The 22,016-nt window shown below is 38.4% G+C and overlaps 1 protein-coding gene across 3 annotated transcripts in view; it reads left to right on the forward strand.

Annotated features, from left to right (window-relative positions):
- The window catches only part of UTRN (utrophin), a 386,987-nt gene that overhangs the window by 85,989 nt on the left and 278,982 nt on the right, over positions 1–22,016 (forward strand). For all 3 annotated transcript variants that reach the window (XM_065680488.1, XM_065680489.1, XM_065680490.1), the window contains exons 8-22: positions 271–386; positions 1,022–1,185; positions 1,673–1,876; positions 3,025–3,206; positions 3,824–3,974; positions 5,519–5,638; positions 6,369–6,470; positions 10,029–10,136; positions 10,705–10,884; positions 12,201–12,367; positions 14,094–14,217; positions 15,937–16,024; positions 18,468–18,703; positions 18,981–19,161; positions 21,785–21,930. In XM_065680488.1, the coding sequence (XP_065536560.1) occupies positions 271–386; positions 1,022–1,185; positions 1,673–1,876; positions 3,025–3,206; positions 3,824–3,974; positions 5,519–5,638; positions 6,369–6,470; positions 10,029–10,136; positions 10,705–10,884; positions 12,201–12,367; positions 14,094–14,217; positions 15,937–16,024; positions 18,468–18,703; positions 18,981–19,161; positions 21,785–21,930 (2,269 nt within the window). The remainder of the gene's footprint in view (positions 1–270; positions 387–1,021; positions 1,186–1,672; positions 1,877–3,024; positions 3,207–3,823; positions 3,975–5,518; positions 5,639–6,368; positions 6,471–10,028; positions 10,137–10,704; positions 10,885–12,200; positions 12,368–14,093; positions 14,218–15,936; positions 16,025–18,467; positions 18,704–18,980; positions 19,162–21,784; positions 21,931–22,016) is intronic.

Here is a 22,016-nt window from a genome sequence, read left to right on the forward strand (position 1 = left end):
GAATACATGGAATGAATGGTTGATGTTGTGGTGGACATGCAGTCAGTTAGTAGATTTCTGCTTAACAGTTTCTCACCAATAAAAAGAAAGCACATATTTGTGTTTATGCATTTGTGTACATGCACTTCTGTTTATTTTTTATATGTATGTTTGTATTTAAATTACTTGGTCAGCTACCCTCATATCCATAACTTCAAATTCTGCATGGTATGGAATTTTTTCTTCAGATAGAATTTACTCTTTTCTTTCCTGCTTGCTTTTTTCTTTTAGACCCGAGCTTTTCAGCTGGGATAAAGTTACAAAGATGTCCCCAGTTGAGAGACTGGAACATGCTTTCAGCATAGCCAAGAACCACTTAGGAATTGAGAAACTATTGGATCCTGAAGGTGGGATATGGTTATTTTACTTAACTAGAAGCTTTTTAGACCTCTCTTGAAAGAATTTCTTGTATTGACATTTACTATGAATACGAATTCTAGCAGTTTTGTGCAGTGACATTTTCTTTCAAGTCCTTAAACTGGGGTTTAAAAGAGTGTAATTTGTAGGGTAAGAGTATGTCTCTGTGTGTATGCTTCGACTTCTTGAATGTGGGGGTTCAGATTGATTTACTATTCAGAGACAGTATACAGAAGGTGAAGGTGGTGCCCTGGCTTTGTTTTATTTTAAATAAGAGTTCTGTTGTGCAAGGGTCTGTGCTTCTTGCAAGGAAGCAGAACATTAGAATGGAATATCTTAAGAGCTCATGATCTTTTGTTCTTTATATATACATGAATAGCTGTAGCTGCTAGAGCTGTAAGTACTTAAGAGGGTAGGAATGCTTACCAGGAAACTTTTATGGCTCCTCTTTAAAATCCTTTGTACTGATTTCAACATGTCAAACATGGCCTTTAAGTTAAAGCTTACAAAAGGCTGCTTAAGAACCTGTGATTTACACTATATGTAAAATCCTGCTATTCTAAGTAACAATTTAGAAAAGCAACATCTTTATTTATCTCTCCCCAATTTTATCTTTTTGATGCAGATGTTGCTGTACAACTTCCAGACAAAAAGTCTATTATTATGTACTTAACCTCTTTGTTTGAGGTCCTTCCTAAGCAAGTCACTATGGAAGACATCCGGGAGGTGGAGACTCTTCCAAGGAGATACAAGCAGGAATGTGAGGATGGAGAGTTCAACATGCAACAGGTGTGTTTGTCATCAAAGTTTGTCTGGCTTTTCCTGAGTTGAAATTTTAGCTGCTCTTCAGGCTTTGTCTGGAGAAGGCAGGCTCACAGTTGGGAAAATATGAAAAATCATAGCATCATTGTGATTAACTTCAGTTGTTCTTCCTTTTTCTTCTTTTCTGAATCATTTACAAAATCCTGTGTGTTGAGATAAGAAATCGTGTTTCTCTTATGCTTTTTCTTCTGCTTCTCTTTCTTATTTCTCCTAGCAAGGTGGGGAAGGTGGCCCAGGTAACTGATTTTGCCACAGGACTTGTGGTGGTAGTGGTAGTTATGGGTTTTGGGTGTGGGATCTATTCATTAGTGATGACTGTGACCCTTCTCATTAAAATGTATCCATTTTAACATTATGTGAAGGATTAAAAGGGACCTTATGTTCTATTTTTAGTATGATTTGAGAAGGCATCTTCTGTGCACTTCTGAGACATCATTCTTCTCTTGCTGTCTAGGCTGTAGCACTTGAAGAGGAGCAGGGCAGTTCTAGAGCAGAGACTCCCAGCACGGTGACAGAGGTGGATATGGACTTGGATAGTTACCAAGTTGCTCTGGAAGAAGTTCTTACATGGTTGCTGTCAGCTGAGGATGCATTTCGGGAACAGGAGGATATATCTGGTGATGTTGAGGAAGTCAAAGAGCAATTTTCCACTCATGAAGTAAGCTTCTGTTGAAAATTCGTTTGGTTTTTGATGTGTGCTATTTCTTCCATCTTTTTATAAATTAAATGCACCTCTAACTGAATGCGGTGTGGGTTTTCTTGTTCAGGTGTGTTTTGGTTTTGGTTGTGGGTTTCTTCTATTTTTCTGCGGGGGGGAGGCTTGAGGCTTTTTTTGTTTACAAATAATAGCTTCTTGTAAGTGTAATAGAAGATTTATTTCCTAAGAAGGTTTTAGGAGAACTTACAGTGAAACATGCTTTGAAACTTCAATGCCTTTTTCTTTAAATCAGCTTTCAATGGCTGGCTCACTGGTGTCTATAATGCAGAGACAGTCTGATCCAGTCTGATTCATACTTCTCTGCTGCCAACTACTACAAAGCCTGGTCAGCCTTATGTCACTTGCTGTTAAATGAGGGCAGTGTTGAAAACGATAATCACGTCAATTTAATTCAGTGGTCTCCCTGTCCATTTAGCATAGTTTATTTCAGAAGCATATGCTGTTGCTTCCAAATTATTCTGGTTTCCAGATTATTTTGTTTTGATTTTGTTCCAAGTCTGAACAAATGTTCTAATGGTGCTAGAAGTTTCAAGTGTCGTGTTAGACGCTTTAGTTTTATCCTGTGTCAGCTTACTGTGTAAGGTCGATTTTAAAATCGGAATGCTAATCAATATGAAGATTTTAATTTCATTATTTTTTTTTACCTTGTGCTACAGTTTTAAACCCATGATCCAAAGGAAGAGGTGTTCTGGGTTTATAGCAAATATGTGTATCTTTAATGTTGTTAACTCATAGGGATCAATACGCTTTCCTAGGATATATTTCAGGTCTTCTTTTATGTTCTGTTGGCCATATGTACGTTTGTTTTATTTTCTTGGTGCATTTCTTCAAAGGCTCTTTTCTTACAAATGGCTTTTTCTCCAAGGTGGTCAGTTTTTTGCTTCAATTATCTCTATTTTAGTGACTCCAGAACTTTTGTAGCTCATTGAGAATTTTCTATCATAGAGAGGAAGAGGTCTGCCATGCTTATGCCAGCTCATTCTGTAGCACTATTTCAAATGTGACAGTTTATTAGGACATTTAGAAATTCATAAACTCCCTTAGGAGCTCATACATCATGGTGACATGGCTGGTTGTACCATTTCCAGGGTTTTATGATGGAACTTACTGCGCACCAGAGCAGCGTGGGCAATGTTCTGCAGGCTGGAAACCAACTGGTGGCCCAGGGAAATCTGTCACCCGAAGAAGAGTTTGAGATCCAGGAGCAAATGCTGCTGCTGAACTCCCGCTGGGAGGAGCTCAGGGTGGAGAGCATGGACAGGCAATCCCGGTGAGTCATGCCCTCAACCTCACCTAGAGCTGCAGGACCAACCTCTGGTTTGTGACATGTGTTTTCATACTTTCCAAGGTGAAATAAAAGAAATTATTGTAACTGGGGTTTTATTCTTATATAAAAGTATTTTGTGACTGTTATTTAAATGTGCCAGACTATATGTATGGTATCTACATATAGCAGTTACATAAACGTGTTTAACATTGTTTCAGTTGTTTAAGATCCTTAGTAAAGCATACAGTAGACATGGATAGCTATGTGTGTTTTACACAACCAAAAAGCACTTGAAGAATTTTTATGGCCTGTTGTTTATTAAGCTCTGAGCTGCATGTCAAGGGAGAAACTGCATTTTGTTGCAACCCTCGGCACAGGCTCTATTAGCAGCAAATTTCTGTTGCAATGAAGAATCCCTGACATAAATGGCATAGTTCACCAGCTTTTTGTTGAGAAAGGGTACTTAGCTGTGTTCCTTAGCTTAATGGGGAACATTTTATTGGATGATAGCTAACTGGTTTATGAATGACCTTGCTCCTTTCCTATAGGAGCTAGAACTTGGTCTTTTCCCTTGGGGAAAACTATTTCTGAAATAACTCTACCTACGCTTCCCCCTGCAGCCTGCATGACATGCTGATGGAACTCCAGAAGCAGCAGTTGCAGCAGCTGTCTGACTGGCTGACAGTGACAGAAGAACGCATTCAGAAGATGGAAACTCAGCTCTTAACAGAAGATTTGGAGTCACTTCAAAAACAGCTGGAAGAACATAAAGTAAACCTTTTTGTCTGTTATGTAATGCATATGGGAGAAGTATTTGAAAGATGTGCAGTGGTGGGTTCCTTACCTGAGAAACTTGATTGCATCAGTAGGGACATCTGGCTGTGAGGCTGCATTTGATGTTTGGAGAAGGATGATGATGGGGTAGAAAGGAATTGGAAGTTTCTGGAAGTGCTTTCTTAACACTTAAGCACAGATGACTATAGCAGAAACTGTTATCTTCCTACTTCTTGTAGGAAGTGGAATCTGTAAGGCAAACCGTGTTACCCTCACTTTGAGCAGGAAGTGAGGCCTTTCCAGGTAAATTGTTGGTGTGAGGGACAGTATAAAACGTACTGTGGACAAACTTGCCTTTAATGACTGGCAGGCATTGCTAAATAAAGCATGCTGAAGACTTGCACATTAAAATAATGCAGGAGTTAAAACTATCAGGAAGGACCTCCCAGGTCACTGATTCCAATCCCTGCTTTTACAGGGATTGCATCCTAAGGTGATCCGTAGACTGCTCTCTGATGTGTCACAGAGGTTTTGAAGTGGTTTGTCTCTTAATTGAATTTCCAAATGAGAGTTCAGCCTTTCTAGCCTGTGGTGTTGTTTGTTTGTTGTTTTGTTTGTTTTTTTTTTTGAAGGAGAAAGATGGCCTTTTGAGACTTGTCATGGTTGCAGCTTTGGTTTTCGTAATCACTGCTGAGGTTTGACCTTCTCCCCAGCATGGGACAGATCTCACAGGGCAATAACTGTGGAGTATTTTTAGTCTGTATAATTTCCTGTGCTGCATTTGCATTCTTTCCTCTGTCTTCAAAGTCTGGGGAGTTTGAGGTGTGTTGTTCATGGAATAACTTAGGATATTCTGGGATGAAAAGTGATATTTACAGTAGTGTAAAAGTATATTGATCTTGCAGAGATATTTCGGTGGCTGGCTTTAACCATGGAATCTATTCTTCTAGAAGTTGTATGAATACTTAAATCTACAAGTGATTTAAAACTCATTAGAACTTACATGCTTTCTGCAGTTTTCACTTATTCTTTTTGAACATCATGATCTATTACAGCACTGTTGATACGAGAATTACATTGTCGACTATTAAAAGACAAATGTTCTTAGTGATTTTTCCTTGTTTGACGTGCCCTATGGTATTTGCTTATTAAGAATAATAGAATAATTATTCTATATCATTGTGGGTTTTTTACATTAGAATAACGTTTCTTTTTATAAAAAGACTTAAGTTCTCTTACCTATAAAACAGATATATAGAAAGTCAATGCAGTTGTCATATGATTCTTCTAGTCAAGTATGGTGCATGCAGCTTAAAGCGCTCCTTTGTGTTTTTCGGCATTTTAACAGGATTGTTTTGAGTGCACTTCTAGCAGTCTTTTGCTTACATTTATTTAAATTGTGAAGTGATTCCCAGTGGCGAAATCTGCTTAAACTGTTGAATCTCAAGTACTTTGCCACAGCAGTTGTGTTAGTCACTGTGGCCAAAACAGCAGACTGGCAAATGTAATCAAAGTTGGTAATCTCTGATTTGTTCTTCTAGAGCCTGCAGAGTGACCTAGAGACAGAACAGGTGAAGGTAAACTCCCTAACGCACATGGTTGTCATTGTTGATGAAAGCAGTGGGGAAAGTGCAACAGCTATTCTGGAGGAACAATTGCAGGTAAAACGTTGGAGCTCTCTTTTTTCAAATCTACTAGCAGGTATTTACAACTTCTGCATGTAACTGCATTCAAAATTTTTCTATTCAAAGACTGTTTATTCTAGAAAAGTAATTTAATATTTTTTAAAGTGATCTTAACCCGAATAATTTTTAAATTTGCTTATGGTAGAACCTGCAGAAGTGCCGTGGCGACTTTCAGCTTAATTACTGATGAGTCACACTGTTTGTGTTCCCACTGACCTGGGTGGTGGTATAGTGGATCCTTTCAGCAGTTTCATAAAAATGGGAAAATGCGCAGAACAACTCTTTAATTTTCAGTAGGAAGTTAAAATCTGTTGGGGAAATATATTTAAAGGCATGAGCACAGTTTAGCTAGGGAATGCCATTTGAAGTATTTTTTTGTTTTGGTCAGAAGTTAGACTGTAACCTGAAGTATAGGGAGCGTGAAACAGAATTTGTTGAAACAAAATTCATGCTACTTTGCTGGCTCCTTTTGAAGTCAATCATATAGCTCACTGACTTCAGCAAGAGCAGAGAGAATGCCAAAGTTGAATGCCCTTGAAAGTTTCAGTGTTCAGCTTTGTGCAATACGACGATGGTGATTAATGGCAAGGAGGTGGTTATAATGTAGAAAGAGGTTATTGTGAAGTAGAAATTATGCTTTTCAATATCTTGATTTTGGGTTTTCTTGTGAGACTTATGAGTGTTCATGAGTTTCTTGCTTTTGTAGAGGCTTGGTGAGCGGTGGACAGCAGTATGTCGTTGGACTGAAGAGCGACGGGTCAAGTTGCAAGAAATTCAGCTTTTGTGGCAGGAGCTGCTGGAAGAGCAGGTTAGGAGCTCTTTAGTTACCCAGAGCGACTCATTGGTTTGTGGAGGGGAAAATCAACCAACCAAAAAACCCAGAAGCCCCTTTAGTAGGCTTTAACAGCTCTCAGAACAAACCCTTGAAAAACTAGATTCTGTGTCAGTGTTTGGGCTCCCAGTGTTTCTTGAGGAGCAGAGTAGCTGTGCAGTGCAAGAGGAGTACTTTCTGAAGTTTGAAAGTTTAGAACTCCTTATAAAATAATTTCCAAGGTAGCTTGCAAGATGGCCAAGAAGTGAGAATATCCATGAAAGTAAAATGACAGTGAATCACTAAGTGTTTGGTGGTTTGGTAATTACAGAAATTTTCCTAATTAAGGTATATGTGCTTCCAGCATGGATACATGTACACAATTGTGTAATCAGTTAATCAATAGATGCTATTTTCCAATTCAGTAACATAAACCACTTGGTCAATATAGTGAAGCATGCGGCTCATCTCTTCTTGCTGAGTTTAGACAAACAGTTGAATTACGAAGAAGACAGCATTGTCAGTTTTCTGCCTTGGTATCACACATTTTACATATATATTAAATTTATTGCTCAAACACTAACTGTTGGCATAAAAAAATATAGTAACACAGCTGCATGCATAAGGTTTGCGTGCCTAGTATGAGAGCTTGTTTTGTGTCTCAGCTTAAAATATTTGATGGCTTCTCCTTTGAAGGTTTTACTTAAATAATTTTATTTTCTTAAATGATGGTATTTATTGTTATAAGCTATTGTTTAAAGTCTTCAGTATACACAGATAGTTTAGACATTTGAAAGAAGTAGAACAATGCTGATATAGCTGTTGCTGTCAGTTGCAGCCTGGTTTCTTTGACAAGGTTGTTTTGTCTGCATTTCTGGGGTTGCGTATGTGTTTCTCCCTGACCCCTTCCATATCTATTTGCAGTTTATTGATAAGCTGAATTTGCAGCTGATGTGACCTGTTTTTGATATGGATCTGAGATTCAGATTCTTGTTTATATAATGCCAAGTAACTATTTATATGTATTTCTTTAAAATACTGTATTGGCATATGTGTACATATATACAGAAAATTGTGTGCTAACATTTTCTGGCAATTGTTGGGCAAGATAAGTCTCTGAGTTGAGAAATAAGTATTCCTGAAAAATCTTTGCTCCATATGTCAAGATACAGACGGTACCTCTCAGTTTGTGCTCTCAATTTTGACGATCCCATGTGACATGCTTCTGTCCACTCTGAATATTACACTGCAGTAAAGAGTGTCATCTGTTGTTGAAGTTGGTTTGTGTTCATCTTTTTTTAATTTGTATGTAATTACTATAAAAGTGAATTAATATGAAAGTGAAAAAATGTAATTACTATACAAGTGAAAAAAATTAATCTATGTTTAATGTAGAATCTCGGATAACAAGTAATGAGGAAATAGTTTATTTTAGGTGGTTTAGATCAGCCTATGTTTGCATTCACTCTTCAGCGGCGAACAGTGCATTTATTGCAAAGAGGTATACATTTGTCTGGTTTAAACCGATCCACGCAGCTTGTCCACTCACCCCCCCCTCCCCCGACCCTCCCCGCTCCCGGAGGGATGGAGAGGAGAATCAGGAGAATGTAACTCCCACGGGTTGAGATAAGAACAGCCCAGTAACTCAGGTATAACACAAACCACTACTGCTACCACCAATGATAATATTGATAAGAGAAAATAACAAGCGAATACGATACCACCGCCGAATGAGTTCGACCCCCCCAAAGAGAGACCGTGCCCTTCCGGGTAACTCCCAGTTACCTCCCTGGGCATGACGTGCTGTGGTATGAAATACCTCTTTCGCTAGTTTGGGTCAGGTGTCCTGTCTCTGCTTCCTCCCAGCCTCCCCTTGTCCCCGGCAGAGCATGAGACTCACAAAGTCCTTGGCCAGAATAAACATTACTTAACAACAATTAAAAACAATCGGTGTTATCAGCTCTCTGCCCAGGCTGGAAGTCAAAACACAGAGCTTGCACCAGTTACTAAGAAGGAGCAAAACGGCTCCTGGTAAACCCAGGACAGCATTACAGTTCTTTGTCCTTGAGAATTATCAAATGAGCTATAAAAATTGCAATTTGAAGCTAATGAAAACCTTTAATACAAACACTTTGTTAACACAAAAGTAACTGAAACATTTATGTACTATCATTTTCCATTTTGTCCAACCAGATGGAGAGATGAACAGCAGTGATGCATCAGCCTTTTCGTGGCTGCCTAGAAAACTTTTGGAAACCACATTGCCAAGTCAACACAACTCTCACTACTCGGGAAATAAATTCCTCAGTCAGTGCCAGATATTTCTTAGCACTGTGATAATTATGTTTCAATTTTCTAGGGAGAGTTATCTTTGACTGCTGATTTAGCAGAAATTAATTGAATAGATTGAAGGGTTTTAAGCTCCTCTTATGCATAAATATGTTGGCTGGAATACCAGCGTGATTTTTGCGGGGAGTATGTGGTGTCACAGTTTTGTTTCTCACAGCCTCATGGCATTTCCACCACCGTTACATTTGCTGTCTGTACATTTTGCGCATTGGTTTACATTGGCAGTGTAAACTGCCTTAACCCTTTGGCCCAAAAGTTGCTGTAGTCAGTTCTGGGACAATGCCAAAAATGCACAGCTAGACTGAGAAGCCTAGTGTATGTTGTCCTGTGTTGTTCAGAGAACAAACAGGTCTGCCTTCCTGTGTCATTTTATTTTCTTAAAGGCAGAGGCATACCAGTGTGCCGGTGACTGTGCAACTGAGTGGGATAGAGAGCTGAATATTCTACTCTGTGGAGGTGGCTGTGCAACAGCAGCAGTATGTTGCAACATAACATAAAATGCATAAAATCCCTCTTGTTACCTGATGCCAGTTATTGCTGGAGTTCCCATAGTAGAGCTGTGTAACTGAAGAGAAGTGAGACCCAGCATAGCTTTCCAAGAAAAAAAGTGGAAAAACATCAAGACCCCTGAGTTTGTGCCAGGCAGAGCAAACCACTCCAGCTAATGGATAGTATTTGCTGAAGTTATTTTGCAATTGGATGTAGGTACAGTAAGCTACAGTCATTACATCAGTAAACAGTACAAATTTAAACTAATTAATATCTGAGTCTTCGACTGACGGCCTAGACTAAGAGCTCTAAGTTATCAGTGGTGTAGCTTCTGTGAGAAAATGTTTGTAATCACAGAGGAAGAAGGATGAAGCACAGAAGAAATTGTATATACTATTTTGATATATTTAACTGTAATATAAGTCCTACGTCAGCTTTATGGTGGATATGTGGTTATTATAAATAACTTAGTGTGCATGTGTGCACTCTGATATATTGAAAAATGGTTTTGTTGGAATACTTTTGCTGGAAAGTATGATTTAGTACTCTGATCTGATATTCCCCCCACTCCCTTTAGTGTACTATTTTTGTGAATGCCAAGTGAAATGTTAAGACTGCAGAACTGTGCTTTGCATGTAGAGATCTTAAAGAAAGAGTTAGCAATAGTGGTTTGACAAACTTAGTGTTTTCTTGTGCTATTTTTCTTATGATCTATAGTGCTTATTGAAAGCTTGGTTAACTGAGAAAGAAGAGGCTTTGAGTAAGGTCCAGACAAGCAACTTTAAAGATCAAACAGACCTGAGTGTGAATGTTCGAAAACTAGCGGTGAGTATCACTGTCCTGCTTTCCCTTATCAGATCTCACAGACTAAATGAATGGCAAATTACCAGTTTGACCCCAGCAGGAGCTGTGAATGCATGACACTTTGGAAGCCAGGCCAGTGTTCTCTCCTTGCCAGATTCTTTCACTTTAATTTAAAAAAAATAATGTGTACAGCTTACTCCGTGGTTATTCCAAGTTGCTGTGCCAAACTTTGGGACAGCTATCTGGGATTTTTGACAGGGTTTTTTTTTGGGCTTCGTTTGTTTGTTGTTTTTGTTTGGTTTTGTTGGGGTTTTTTTTGTTTGTTTTGTTTTGTTCTGTTTTTTAATGGTGTTACTTGTAACTCAGCTAATAATTTGTGTGTTAAGAGATGATGCTGATTGCTACAGGAACTGTTTCAGCAATGTGCTCTTTTTAAGAGTGTTAGTGCTTTGTTACACAAGGGAGCTGTTTTGAAACCTGTGATGAATCTGACTGGGGTAGTGTATTCCCTGGCCCCCACCATGGAATTAAAAGCTAAGAGGCAGCATAATACTTGACAGCGTCTTTTAATGTTTTCTTCTAACTTTAGATTTTGAAAGAGGATATGGGTATGAAACGGCAAACACTAGACCAGCTGAATGAACTAGGTCAGGATGTGGCCCAAATCCTTGGGAATGGCCAAGCATCAAGTAAGATCGACCAGGATCAAGAAGAACTAACTCAGAGGTGGGACAGTTTGGTTCAGAAGCTAGAGGATTACTCTAACCAGGTACCTAACAAGGCTTTATTACTTTTTAGTTTAGATGTCTGTGTATATGCAAATCTCATTGATACTGTCAGAAAAATTGTCCAGGCAATTTCTTTGCATCAGGCTAGAGAAGTAGGTGAGTGCTCTTCCACATGGGGCTGACTTTATTTGCTGATAAAGCTCTCTGCGTTTTTTGGTCTTTGAAACCCCAAGTTGTTAACCTGACTAGTACTATTACTCCTTTCTCACACAGATTAAGCTTCATTTTTCTGATGAATAAAGCAGGCTTGCCATGTATTATCAATCAATACAAATGCCTTTAAACATTGTAAGAGTGCTGGGACTGGATTAAATATGATACTAAAAGAAAGCAAAGACAAAACCCAAACCCCAGAATAGATAAATAAATGGGAGTCATACAAGCATTTATGCTCTGTGAGTATGATTTCTCATCTGTTGAAAGTAGAGTAGTTGTTTGTTTGATGTGTAATGATGATAGCCAAGCTGGATGTTTATTTTAGTATTCTGAGTGCTTGGTAATGTTTTTGTTTAGGCAGAACTCCCATTGGCTTCTGTGAGAATTTTGACAGTTTTATGACTCGTATGTCCCTTTTTTGTGATATTAAAATGTTAACATGGTGAAGGCTGTGGAACCGATTCATGATCCACTTAGGGTAGAGTGAATGTCTGAGAAGAGATCCATTTCAGCCACATGGCTTTAATTTGTTCTTGTGTTTGAGTCAAAGCACTGGAGAGTGCCAAATCCTGTCTTCATCCTTTCACTCCCCCTACATATCAAGCACGTACTTAGAACTTACGGGTTGATTGCTGTGGGACTTACTTTACAACCCATTAAAGAGATTTTCTATTGACCTGAGTGACTTTTTAGGTTAAATCCACTGCGTATCAGCTCTTTCTGGGATCTAGGCTTGGTTTCATGGGGTATAAGATATAGAATTGTATATATAGTATAATATATGTATCATGTATATATATGAGTTTAAAATATAGAATAGATCTCAAAGGATCTTGGTTCTTGGAACCAAGCAATTATGAAGGAAAACAGATATAATGCTTATTTTGTTGATGTTAGTTCACTTGGACTAGCATGAAATTCTAGTCGGCTGAGAACTTTGATGCTTGGCTCCCATCCATAAAAGGTGTGAATAATGGACTTTTTCTCTGAAATGTGTCTATGATGAAGGTACTTCATGACAGCTAGGTGTGGTCATTTGTAGCAGTGAATGAATGGGCTTTTATGATTGAGGATTAAAAGGAACTAAGCAGTTTGTGTTTAAAAATGGCATTGAATTCTTTTGCTGAATTATTTTGTATAGGTAACTCAAGCTGTAGGAAGCATAGGGATGTCACAAGTTTCACAGAAGACTGCAGTGGAAACACCATTGAAGGAACAGGTAGTGGTTAAACAATCCAGACAGGAGTTGCCCCCACCACCACCCCCAAAGAAAAGGCAAATCCCAGGGGACAGCGAAGCAAAGAAAAAGTAAGTATATGTCACTGCCATTTTCCCTTGCTCACTAGATACCACATGGACTCATGACTTTTGTTCTTAGCTTTTTACACAAGTAAGGAATACTTAAGTTGCCATTGAGAGTTTGGGCTTGGGGAACAGGAAGGGAATATTACATACAGTCTTGTTTTTGGAGCAGCAGAAAGCCTGCAGCTTACATTAATTTCAAAGGGAAATGGGTGTTCTTTTTCTCAGAAAATACAAGTCTTCAGTCCTTTGTACTTCAGCTCCTTTGCTGAAAGATAGAATTAATTATATTTACTTTCTTTTGGAAAAACATCTTCTCATCTTGAGTTAAAAAGTGTTGTGAAAGTGCCAAGTATTTTGATTTATTTATTATTTCTTTCGTTCTCTGTAAAATATATGGAGAAATGGGAGAAACGGCACAAAAAAAAAAAAGCTCAGAAACCTATTCCATCTCCCTCATATTTAGTACCAACATTAATATTACAGTGATGTTTCCTTTCACAAGTATACCTACAGTGGCTGAGTGACTTGCATGTATAAAATCAAAGAATGGTATGGGTTGGAAGGGACCTTAAAGATTATCTAGCTTCCTGCCACAGACAGGGTCATCTTCCACTAGACCGATTGGTGGGGGTGGTGTGTGCACATGGGTGTCCCAGGGCAGTAAAGCAGTTCAGCAACCCATCTATCCATTCTCCCTACATGTCTTGCGAGTTGTAGAAATTATTTGGACTTGGAAAGCAAAAGTGATTTGATCTGTTATCCTACAGTTATTTGAACTGTTTCCTACAGTTCATACTGCATTAAGGACAGGGTCAGTTAAAATAGGCTAAATTTGCTGATACTTTTGCCTTATCCCAGTTGCTTATGTTAAAACCAACAAATGGCCGGGAATTAGAATTTTACAGGTTTTTCCCGTGAAAGCTTGGAGTGACTCTCAGCCGCTTTTGCATTTGTTGGTGGGTTGTTACTCCATGTTAGGATTTACACTGATTAAGTAGTATGATTGTATTGTGGACTGACTTGTGGTCTGTATAGAATATCTGACATTCTCTAAAGTTATGTACAATATTGGTTAATTTGGGAGTTGGGGCTTTTTGGTTGGGTTTGGTTTTTTTTGTTTGCTTGTCTGTTTTTATTTTTTGATGGTGGCGAGTTGCAGCTTAGTGGTTTTAGGCGTATGTTAATATAGACACAGTCACTGTAGCCAAAAATATTAAGCTATAAGCTAATCTTTAGTCACCTAAGCACTCGAAAAGGTTTGTCTACTGTCACTGCCGTGAATGCATAAGCTGCTACCTTTTTCTTCAGACTAAAGTGTCGCAGACTTTTACACGTTCTAGAACGGTTATTTGTCTTATCCCTGATGTTTAGTTTATTACTTTAAAACTGCTCAGTATTGAGAGATCTCTTTTGTGACTTATGAAAGAAACAGTAATAGTTTGTATGAAGATATGTATAAAAAAGTTAAGAAATAAATTGCACCAAGTATTCTCAATTTGTTCCTGAAGGTTAATACCATGGACTTAATTATTACTATAGCAGGTTTTGGAAAGTCTCTCTCTGTCCTACTGCCTGTGAGTAATAGCAATATGAGAAACATAAATCTTGTGTGCAGCCATACGGTTCTGGAATTGAGTAACGTGCTGAACTTTCACACTGCCTTAAAAATCAGAAGTCCTACTGAATAGGGAAAAATGACCAAAAAAAATTGTCTGACCTTTTAAACCAGGTTTGATGCTGAAAGTGCTGAGCTCTTGAACTGGATTTCAAAATCAAAATCTGCCATTCAGGCCACAGACATCAAAGAGTACAAGAAGATGAGAGAGACTTCAAACATGAAAGAAAAGCTGAAGGTAAAACGGGGAGATAATGTTCCAGTGAATAGTATATTTTGTCTCTAAAGCTGGCTGTCAGCTGGAGGTGTGGGCTGATCCACATGCTTTGTGGGGATTAAGTCTGTTAGTTAAATAGTTTCAGAACTGGGCATATACAGAAATCTGACTAGCTGGACACAAGTTTTTTGCTGGTGTTGAGTCCACAGGAAATGTAAAAACATCTTACAGAATTCTCCTTTGGAGTTCTAATGTCTGTCTTCAGGATTTAGTATCTTTCCCACTAAGCAGCAATGTTTTGGTTTCATGTTTCACAGTTGGAGATGGGCTTGATTGACACCATTTCTGTAATTTTGGCAGAGATGGACCAGTAGGTTGCTCAGAGACCCCTTGAATCATGCTGTGACACTGTACACACTGTGCAGGTCCAAAGGGGTCCATTGTTATAATGTTTGGTCATGTTGTTTGCCTGATTAATTTTTGAGAAAACCTGAGAGTTACAACTCATGTATGATATTACTGACCTGCAAGACCAAATATATAGTTTTACAGGATTCTCTGAGATCCACGAAATAGTCATTTTATCTTTTATTCTGTCTCAGGAATATATTCTTGCCTTTTTTTTGTTCCATGAGCATGTTTTGCCAATGAGGGCTGAGCAGGCTTTGCTAATGAAGCCTTAGTGGAGCTTTAGCTGGACCTGAACCTGTTCTTGAAATCAAAGACAATACTTAAAAATATCTATAAGGAGACTCCTTCTCAGTGGTGTAGTACAAAATGGTGCCAGCAGGAATGCTTGGAATGGCAGTGCTGGTGGAAATAAAAACAAAAACATCCCTCCCAATAGTTCGTTTATAGATCTTGCTGAATGTTTGTAGCCCTTTAAAATAGGTTCCAAAATGAGCACCAGGTTCCCATGAACAACACTGCTCTTAAATGGTTGGGTTCTAAGTGGGTAGGAGAGTGTTTGTTCTTCCCAGCTATGCAAATAAATGCACACTGCTTCTGAATTTGCCAAAATAAGTCTAAAGCAGTGTAATGACCTGGGACATTAGTTTTGAAAACATTTTAGTTTGGAGATAGTCTATTGTAATCACAGAGGGTATTGAAGTTGTGGCCTTGTGGACAAGGAACTTATCTTTCCTCTGTGGGCGTATTTGGCTCACACAGGAATATTCACCAATACTTATGACTTAAGGGAGGAACTTCTTCCTCTAAAAATCTTGGTAATCGCATAAAATTTCCCTCACCATTTCCTTATGAAGGAGAGAGAAGCACTATGAGTGGATTACTAGTGTGCTATAGTTCTTGTTATTTGGTCTTGTAGAGAACAGGTTGTTGTTCCTTTCTACTGGAAATCTCAGCAGAGGCAGCAGAAGTGAAGGGACTATTTAAAAAGGTCTTTTTTTCCACTGGTTCACATTAAATAATTACAATTTTTGGTCACGAGTGATTTGTTTCAGCTGGTGTCCCAATTCTGATTTCATACAGCAGGATTGTCAACCATTTTATTTGTGCTGTTGTTGTACTAGTTCTTGCTTTCCTGGTACTTGAGAGAGCGAACTCTTTTTACGTTAGTTTTCTGAGCAAACAGAGCTAAGATGCATCTAAGAAGGTGCTGTATCTGAGAAAACTGGAATGTGTTTTGGGTAGTAGTGGGAAAACACATGTTACAGGGGTGGGTGGGTATGTGTCAAGAAAAATTACCTTTTCGGTACTCTTTTGGGGTTCACTTTGTAGGTGATCGAAAAAGAAAGAGTTGAAAAAAGCCAAAAGTTAGATGAACTGAACCGAAGTGGACATATACTTTTGGATCAGATGGGAAGGGGTAAGCAACTTGAAGGTTTTTCTGTTTTGTGATTTTAATCGGATGGGTTTCTGGGAAATAATACTGAAATATGCTATCTCCAGTTAAGCATCGCAAAATATTCCTTTCCTCTCCCTCCATTTTCTCTCCTTCAGAGATGCTGGTTGTTACTGTTGCTAGTTCTTGATGTGTGTTTTGGTTTTACTTACGCTTATAGAAAAACAATATTCTTTGTTTAATGTGTGTGTGTTCATTGCAGTTGTTTAAGGGTTATTTTTATTGAAATAGAAATAATTTTCTAAAATGGCAGTAACATGTTTTTTAGGGGGAGGAGCTGGTTTAATTCTAATCGTGTGGAGATTTTAGGTGTAAAATTTTAAAATATAACTGACCTGAAATGGAAATTTTGAACCCAAATTTAGCTTGATAAATGTGTGTATATCTTTTTATTTGTAGCTTGCTTTATTTTTGTAACGACTGTCAGTACGTTTTGATGATAATAGTCACAATTTATGGCTCAAAGGCAAGAGATAAGCCTTTGAGCTGTAAGAAAATGGTTGATTGCCAATTAAAACACTTATCCCTGGAAACTTATAATTAACATCAGTGAAAGTTGAAACTTTAGATGTTGCCAAAATCTCGCTTCATAATGTGACAAAACTTCATCAGCGAAATGCAACTTTCTGCATAAAAGAGCTGTTCATATCATCCAGAGGCAGTCTTTTAGATCTGCTATGTACTTGGCTTCTGGTGAAATTACTATGACTTGGTAGCATTCAGACAAGTGAGAAGCTGGTATCACTGCCCTGCATATTGACCAGCATCCCTTTTGGAAAATACTGATTTCCACTGGATTTCCCAATTGTCATGTTTTTTCCAGGCAGTCCTTTTTCCTGGATGCCCCAATCTGCTAAACATCTCCAATCCTCCTCTCCTTGCCTAATGCAGCTGAAGCTTTTTACAGTGTGTGCTGTTGCCTTGAAGCTGGTGGCTGGAAGCCACTGATTTAATGTGGAGATTGGATTATAAAAATTAGGAGCTGTTCCTTGTCTTCAACCCTGCACAGAAGTCCTCCCTCTCCTGTCTCTCTTTTATAAACCTGTTCAGCTGTAAGAGGTCATGTCTTTGAAACCAGTATCTGTTGATCATAATGAGAAATACATAGTTCAAAAACTGCTTTGTATCAGCAAAAAAATAACATACAGAAATTGCTTCCTAATTATCTGCCATTGTAAAGGTTGGAATCTATAGAAAATAATCTACAGCCCCTGGCTTTGTTTAGATCAGCTAGTATGTTTTGTCCAGCTCAGAATGACAGCCCTTCTCTCCAAATCCAGGCCAAGCTATGCCTGTGTGGAATAATGCACAGCACTGGCAACCATTTCTGTCTTGGAGCATGTACAAGGCCATGCCATAGTGGCAGTGACCTATCGTTGCATGCATGCTCCTCTTACACGGCTGGTTGCAGCTGCTGTGCTTCTGTATTATAGTTGTGCCAAGAGTATGGCCAGTGTTAAGCACAGTGAGGATCTGTGAAACAGAGCCTTCAAGCTCCCTTGTTCCAGCTTTTGCTGGCTGGCTGCCTTGACCAGAGAGTTGGGCTCCACTTATGCTAAAGGAGTGCAGCAAAAATCCCTCCATGTGACTCTCCAATCTAAATGACAGAACTGTTAAGTTCAAATGACCTAAATATGCCTTACATAACGTAGGTAGTACCTTGAAAGAGAATCTGCATCAGAAACTTGCAATGGCAAGAATGTACATAGCAGTGAAATTTCTTCATATGTAACAGAATTGTCAGTTACTTCTGACACTTGAGGAAATAAACGGAGGAGGAATTGCTGGGGAGGTCTGTTCAATTCTGCCACTGCATCCTCAAGTAATGCACTGATTTATCAAAAAGATGGTGTAGCAAGTGCTTCATGTACTCACTGTGAGTGGGAAATAACCTCGTGTTTTCTTCTGTTGCTTTTTTGCTGTTCATATTAATCATGTCTGCATTTCTCCCTCTGACTCCCAGGCTGATAGTATTTCCATCTACCTTTTCAATGAATTTATTTCTCCCTTCCATCTTACTGCTTCCCTTTTTCTTTGTGGAGTCTAGAATCATTTCAACAAAAATTAATTCACTGGAAGCTTCCTTAAAGCTTATTTTACATAATTCTACATTATCAGCATTTAGACAAAAATCGTGATGGTCAAAAGCTCATTGTTATAAACTCAAAAGTTATCAAAGGGAAAGAATGGAAGTGGAATATTGTGCTCTATTTTACTATTAATGTGGAAATAAAAAGCGAAAACACAGTTAATAATAAATACAGTTTTATGGATAGTGTTCTCGGAATCAAAGCATTTTGCATGTTAATACAAGTGTGCACCTGTATTTGAAGAGAGGAAAGGTTAAATGCCTGTTAATCAAAATGTGTTGCAGTTAATATAACAATAACTTGTATAATCTTTTTAGAAGGTCTTTCTACAGTGGATATAAAAACTGTGATGGAGAAAACATTGTCAGGCTGGAAAGATGTGGTTCAGCATTTGGAAGAAGTGGATAGAAAGATAAAGTACCAGGAAGATATAAATGCATACTTTAAAGAAATGAGTGATCTTGAAAAGACTGTAATTGAGAAGGATGGCTTGCTTAAAAGTTATGCTTCTTCAGCATCCCAGCCCTCAGCAGTCCTGAAAGACTTATGTCAGGTAAGTCTGGCAAAACTTGTTAATTTTGATTAGAAGCTGTTAGGAGCACAGAATGCCCCAGAGGAGCTTAGCCTAGTCAGTAAGGTAACGTAAGGGAACTCAAAATTTGAGACCTCCAGGGCACCGAATTTGAGTGGAAGATTTTGGACCCTGTGTCACAGGAGTACTTTAATGTTCTTGCCCTAGTAGTGTGGAGGAGCTGTGCTGCAGTGGCTTGCTTAGCATCTTTGTGTTATCAAGGCAAGTGGCATATGATTTTGTTTTTAATCTTTCACAGCGAGACTTGACTCATCTTGCAAGCCTGGGTCCACAGTTGGAACACCTGACAGCCACCTGCAAGACACTCACCTCTCAGCCCATGCCTCCAAACTTCATTCAGGAGAGCTTGAATAGCTTTCTCGAACACTTCAAGTTGACTCGTCAGAAACTAGAGGAACGTCACCAGCAGCTGAAGAAAGGTAGAATGAATATATGCGTGTGTGTGTGTGCGTGTGCATATATGCACATACGTATATTTTGAGCTGATGGAAAGCTCACTGAATTCTAGTAGTGTTTTACTACTGATTCTGGGAGGCTTTGTGTCAGGCTGACAAAATCTTTTTGTTCCCTAGAAGGGTATTTGTATGACCTCCTCCGTGCACGCTACAAAATATACCATTCCATGGTATTAGAAGTGATTATGCAAGGATACAACATTCATGAACCTACATTTAAGGAACTGGCAAAACATATTTAATGTGGATAATTTATTCTGAAAAGCTGTGTATCTCTGGCACCTACAGAAATAAATAATAACACTAGAAATAAAAAAATGGAAGATTAGGAGAACCTTGTAAAATTGAAGTGCGCATGTGAAATTTAGTCTTTTTCATAGATGCTTTGAGCACATTAGTCATACATAATTCCTTTTGGAAATTTCATCTTTGAAGTGATCTGGAATCTGGCTTGCTTTTCAGGCACTTTTTGCTTGGGTTTTTGTTGTGTTAAAAATTTCATTATGAGCATTCAAACCAGTCATGCTGGCTTCTAAAGGATTTTAAATGTAGTGCACAAAATATGTAGCTCTGTTAATATTTTATAGCTGAATAGCAGGACCACAGATCTATAAGGATATTTTTTCCTTAGTTCTCATTTTGTTTCTGAGGAATTGAAGGAAGTGTTTTGCTAACAGCCCCAAATGGAAGAGCATTAATACTTTATTCTGTGTTTAATAAAAATAGGCTCAATTACCAAGTTGTTAGGCCATCTATATAATGTGTTGCATCGGGCCTGCATACTTTGATTATATCCATACAGAAGACTGTATGAATAAGGTATCTGTCTGCCATGCTCAAATTATAGGCTGTGCTTTCATGCTTACTGTGAGGAATGATTATTTTATGACTGTTCTGAGTTCATATACTTCCGAATAATTTTATTGCTATTGTCTGTTCTGGTAATGATTACATGATGTGACAAAACACTCATTTTTTCATGCCATACATCACTTGAGGCATTACTAGCGTGTTTGAACTAGTCATAAAAACACCTTGCACAGTGTTATATGTCAAATTTGTATTTGTGTGGGTTTTTTGAATTATCATTTCTCTGCAGATTGTGTATTGATAAAGAAAGAGGGAAATTTCATTTCAGGGTCTAAGCTGTTTATTTACAGCACAGCTTGAATTTAAAGAACTTCCAGAGCCACGTAATTGGGAGAAACAATTGGTGGTGTCACTTGAGCACTTGTGAACCTGGCAGGCTTTGACTGACAGAAGTCTGTTCCTTTTCATGGCACTTCTATGAGCCTCTGAAAATGCCCTCACGGAGTGCTACTCAGTCCCATCTCCACCAGCAGCTTTATGGGAATTGTGACCTTTTTTTTTTTTGGTAAATGGGAGGCTTTTTAAACTATTTTCTTCCCCTTTGGGGTTTGCCGTAGGTTAGTGACAGTGCACCTATTTGCTTTCTTTTTTTTTCCCCCTTTAATCCTGGCTTTTTAAGAAGAGAAGGCTAGATAACTCTGATCCTCTTTAGAAATGCTGACTTATTCCTTAGTTATACATGGTATGACAGACCTGACAGTAAGCTGTTGAAAAGCTACCTGGTGAGTCACAGCAAAGCTTAGATTAATTTTTACTTGCGGCAGTAATGAAATTGCTTAGGAATCCAAGGCAAGATAATGTGCATACACCACAGTATGGGTCTTACAGCCCAAATCCTGTTTGCTGAAGTTTTTGTTCTGAAATGCCAGTGAGGTGCTGCCTCCTGCCTGGGATTCCACAGAGCGGGGGTGGCACAAGCAAAATCTGAGATGAGAGTCAAAGATTGCAAGTAGAATATATGCCATTCAAAGTTGAAGTCTCTTTTCAGTCTTCCCAAATAGTTTATTTGTTCTGGCAACAGGCTGAAAGCTGCTATTTTTATGGTTTTGTGCACGTGTGTGTATATAAAAAAGCCCAAATAAACACAACCCCAATCCCTACTGCCACAGTAATACATATTTTATGTGTTTTTATATATATGTATGAATACTAGCATTTATACTTACTGTATGTACTGTATATTTTTAACTTCATAAGTAATACATGGCTATTATATAAGCTATACTTTATATTCAATATATATAGTAGATACCTGTATGTGATTGCATATAAATGGTAGATATGTATAAAACTTCTTTAAAATGAGAAATACTAAATTGTGGGTATTTAGGCATGCAAAAGTCTGAGTACTGTTGATTCCACCTACCCCAAGAGATTTAGGTGCTCAGGTGTTAGAGAAAAAACTAAAGATGGGATTGAGTTTTTAACCTATTTGTTTATTCATTTATTTTGTTTTTTGGGGGAGCTGTCATTGGATGTTTATTATTCTGTTATTTATATTACATATGTTTAATATTCTTTAAAGTAAAAACATTGCCACAGCGGAAGAGTTTTAGCCCTTGGAAAGTCTCATCAGGATTCAATTGATGCTTCACATGATTTCTTTTCTCTAAATTATTCTGGTAACTTTGATTATGTACACATCTCTTGTAATTTGGGTCTTGTGTCTATTTCCTAACCTTGAATTTTGTTCTGTTACTCTTTTTAATGACACCAGAGACAGAAAGTCAGCCGAGCCAGGACTACGTGGACGCTCTGCAGCGGCTGAAGGACACTCTGAGAGAGCTGGAGTGCCAGCAGCAGTCCATCACCAGTGGGCTGAGCGAACCCAGTAAGGTTGAGAAGGCCCTGCAGCAGGCAAAGGTAACTCTTACCTCTGCACTGACGTGAGGAAGTTGCTTACTTCAGCTACTGTCATCCTCCTTTCTCCTGCCTTGTTTTCAGTGCAA

The sequence above is a fragment of the Lathamus discolor genome, chromosome 5 (assembly GCF_037157495.1).
Source record: "Lathamus discolor isolate bLatDis1 chromosome 5, bLatDis1.hap1, whole genome shotgun sequence".
Taxonomy (NCBI): domain Eukaryota; kingdom Metazoa; phylum Chordata; class Aves; order Psittaciformes; family Psittacidae; genus Lathamus; species Lathamus discolor.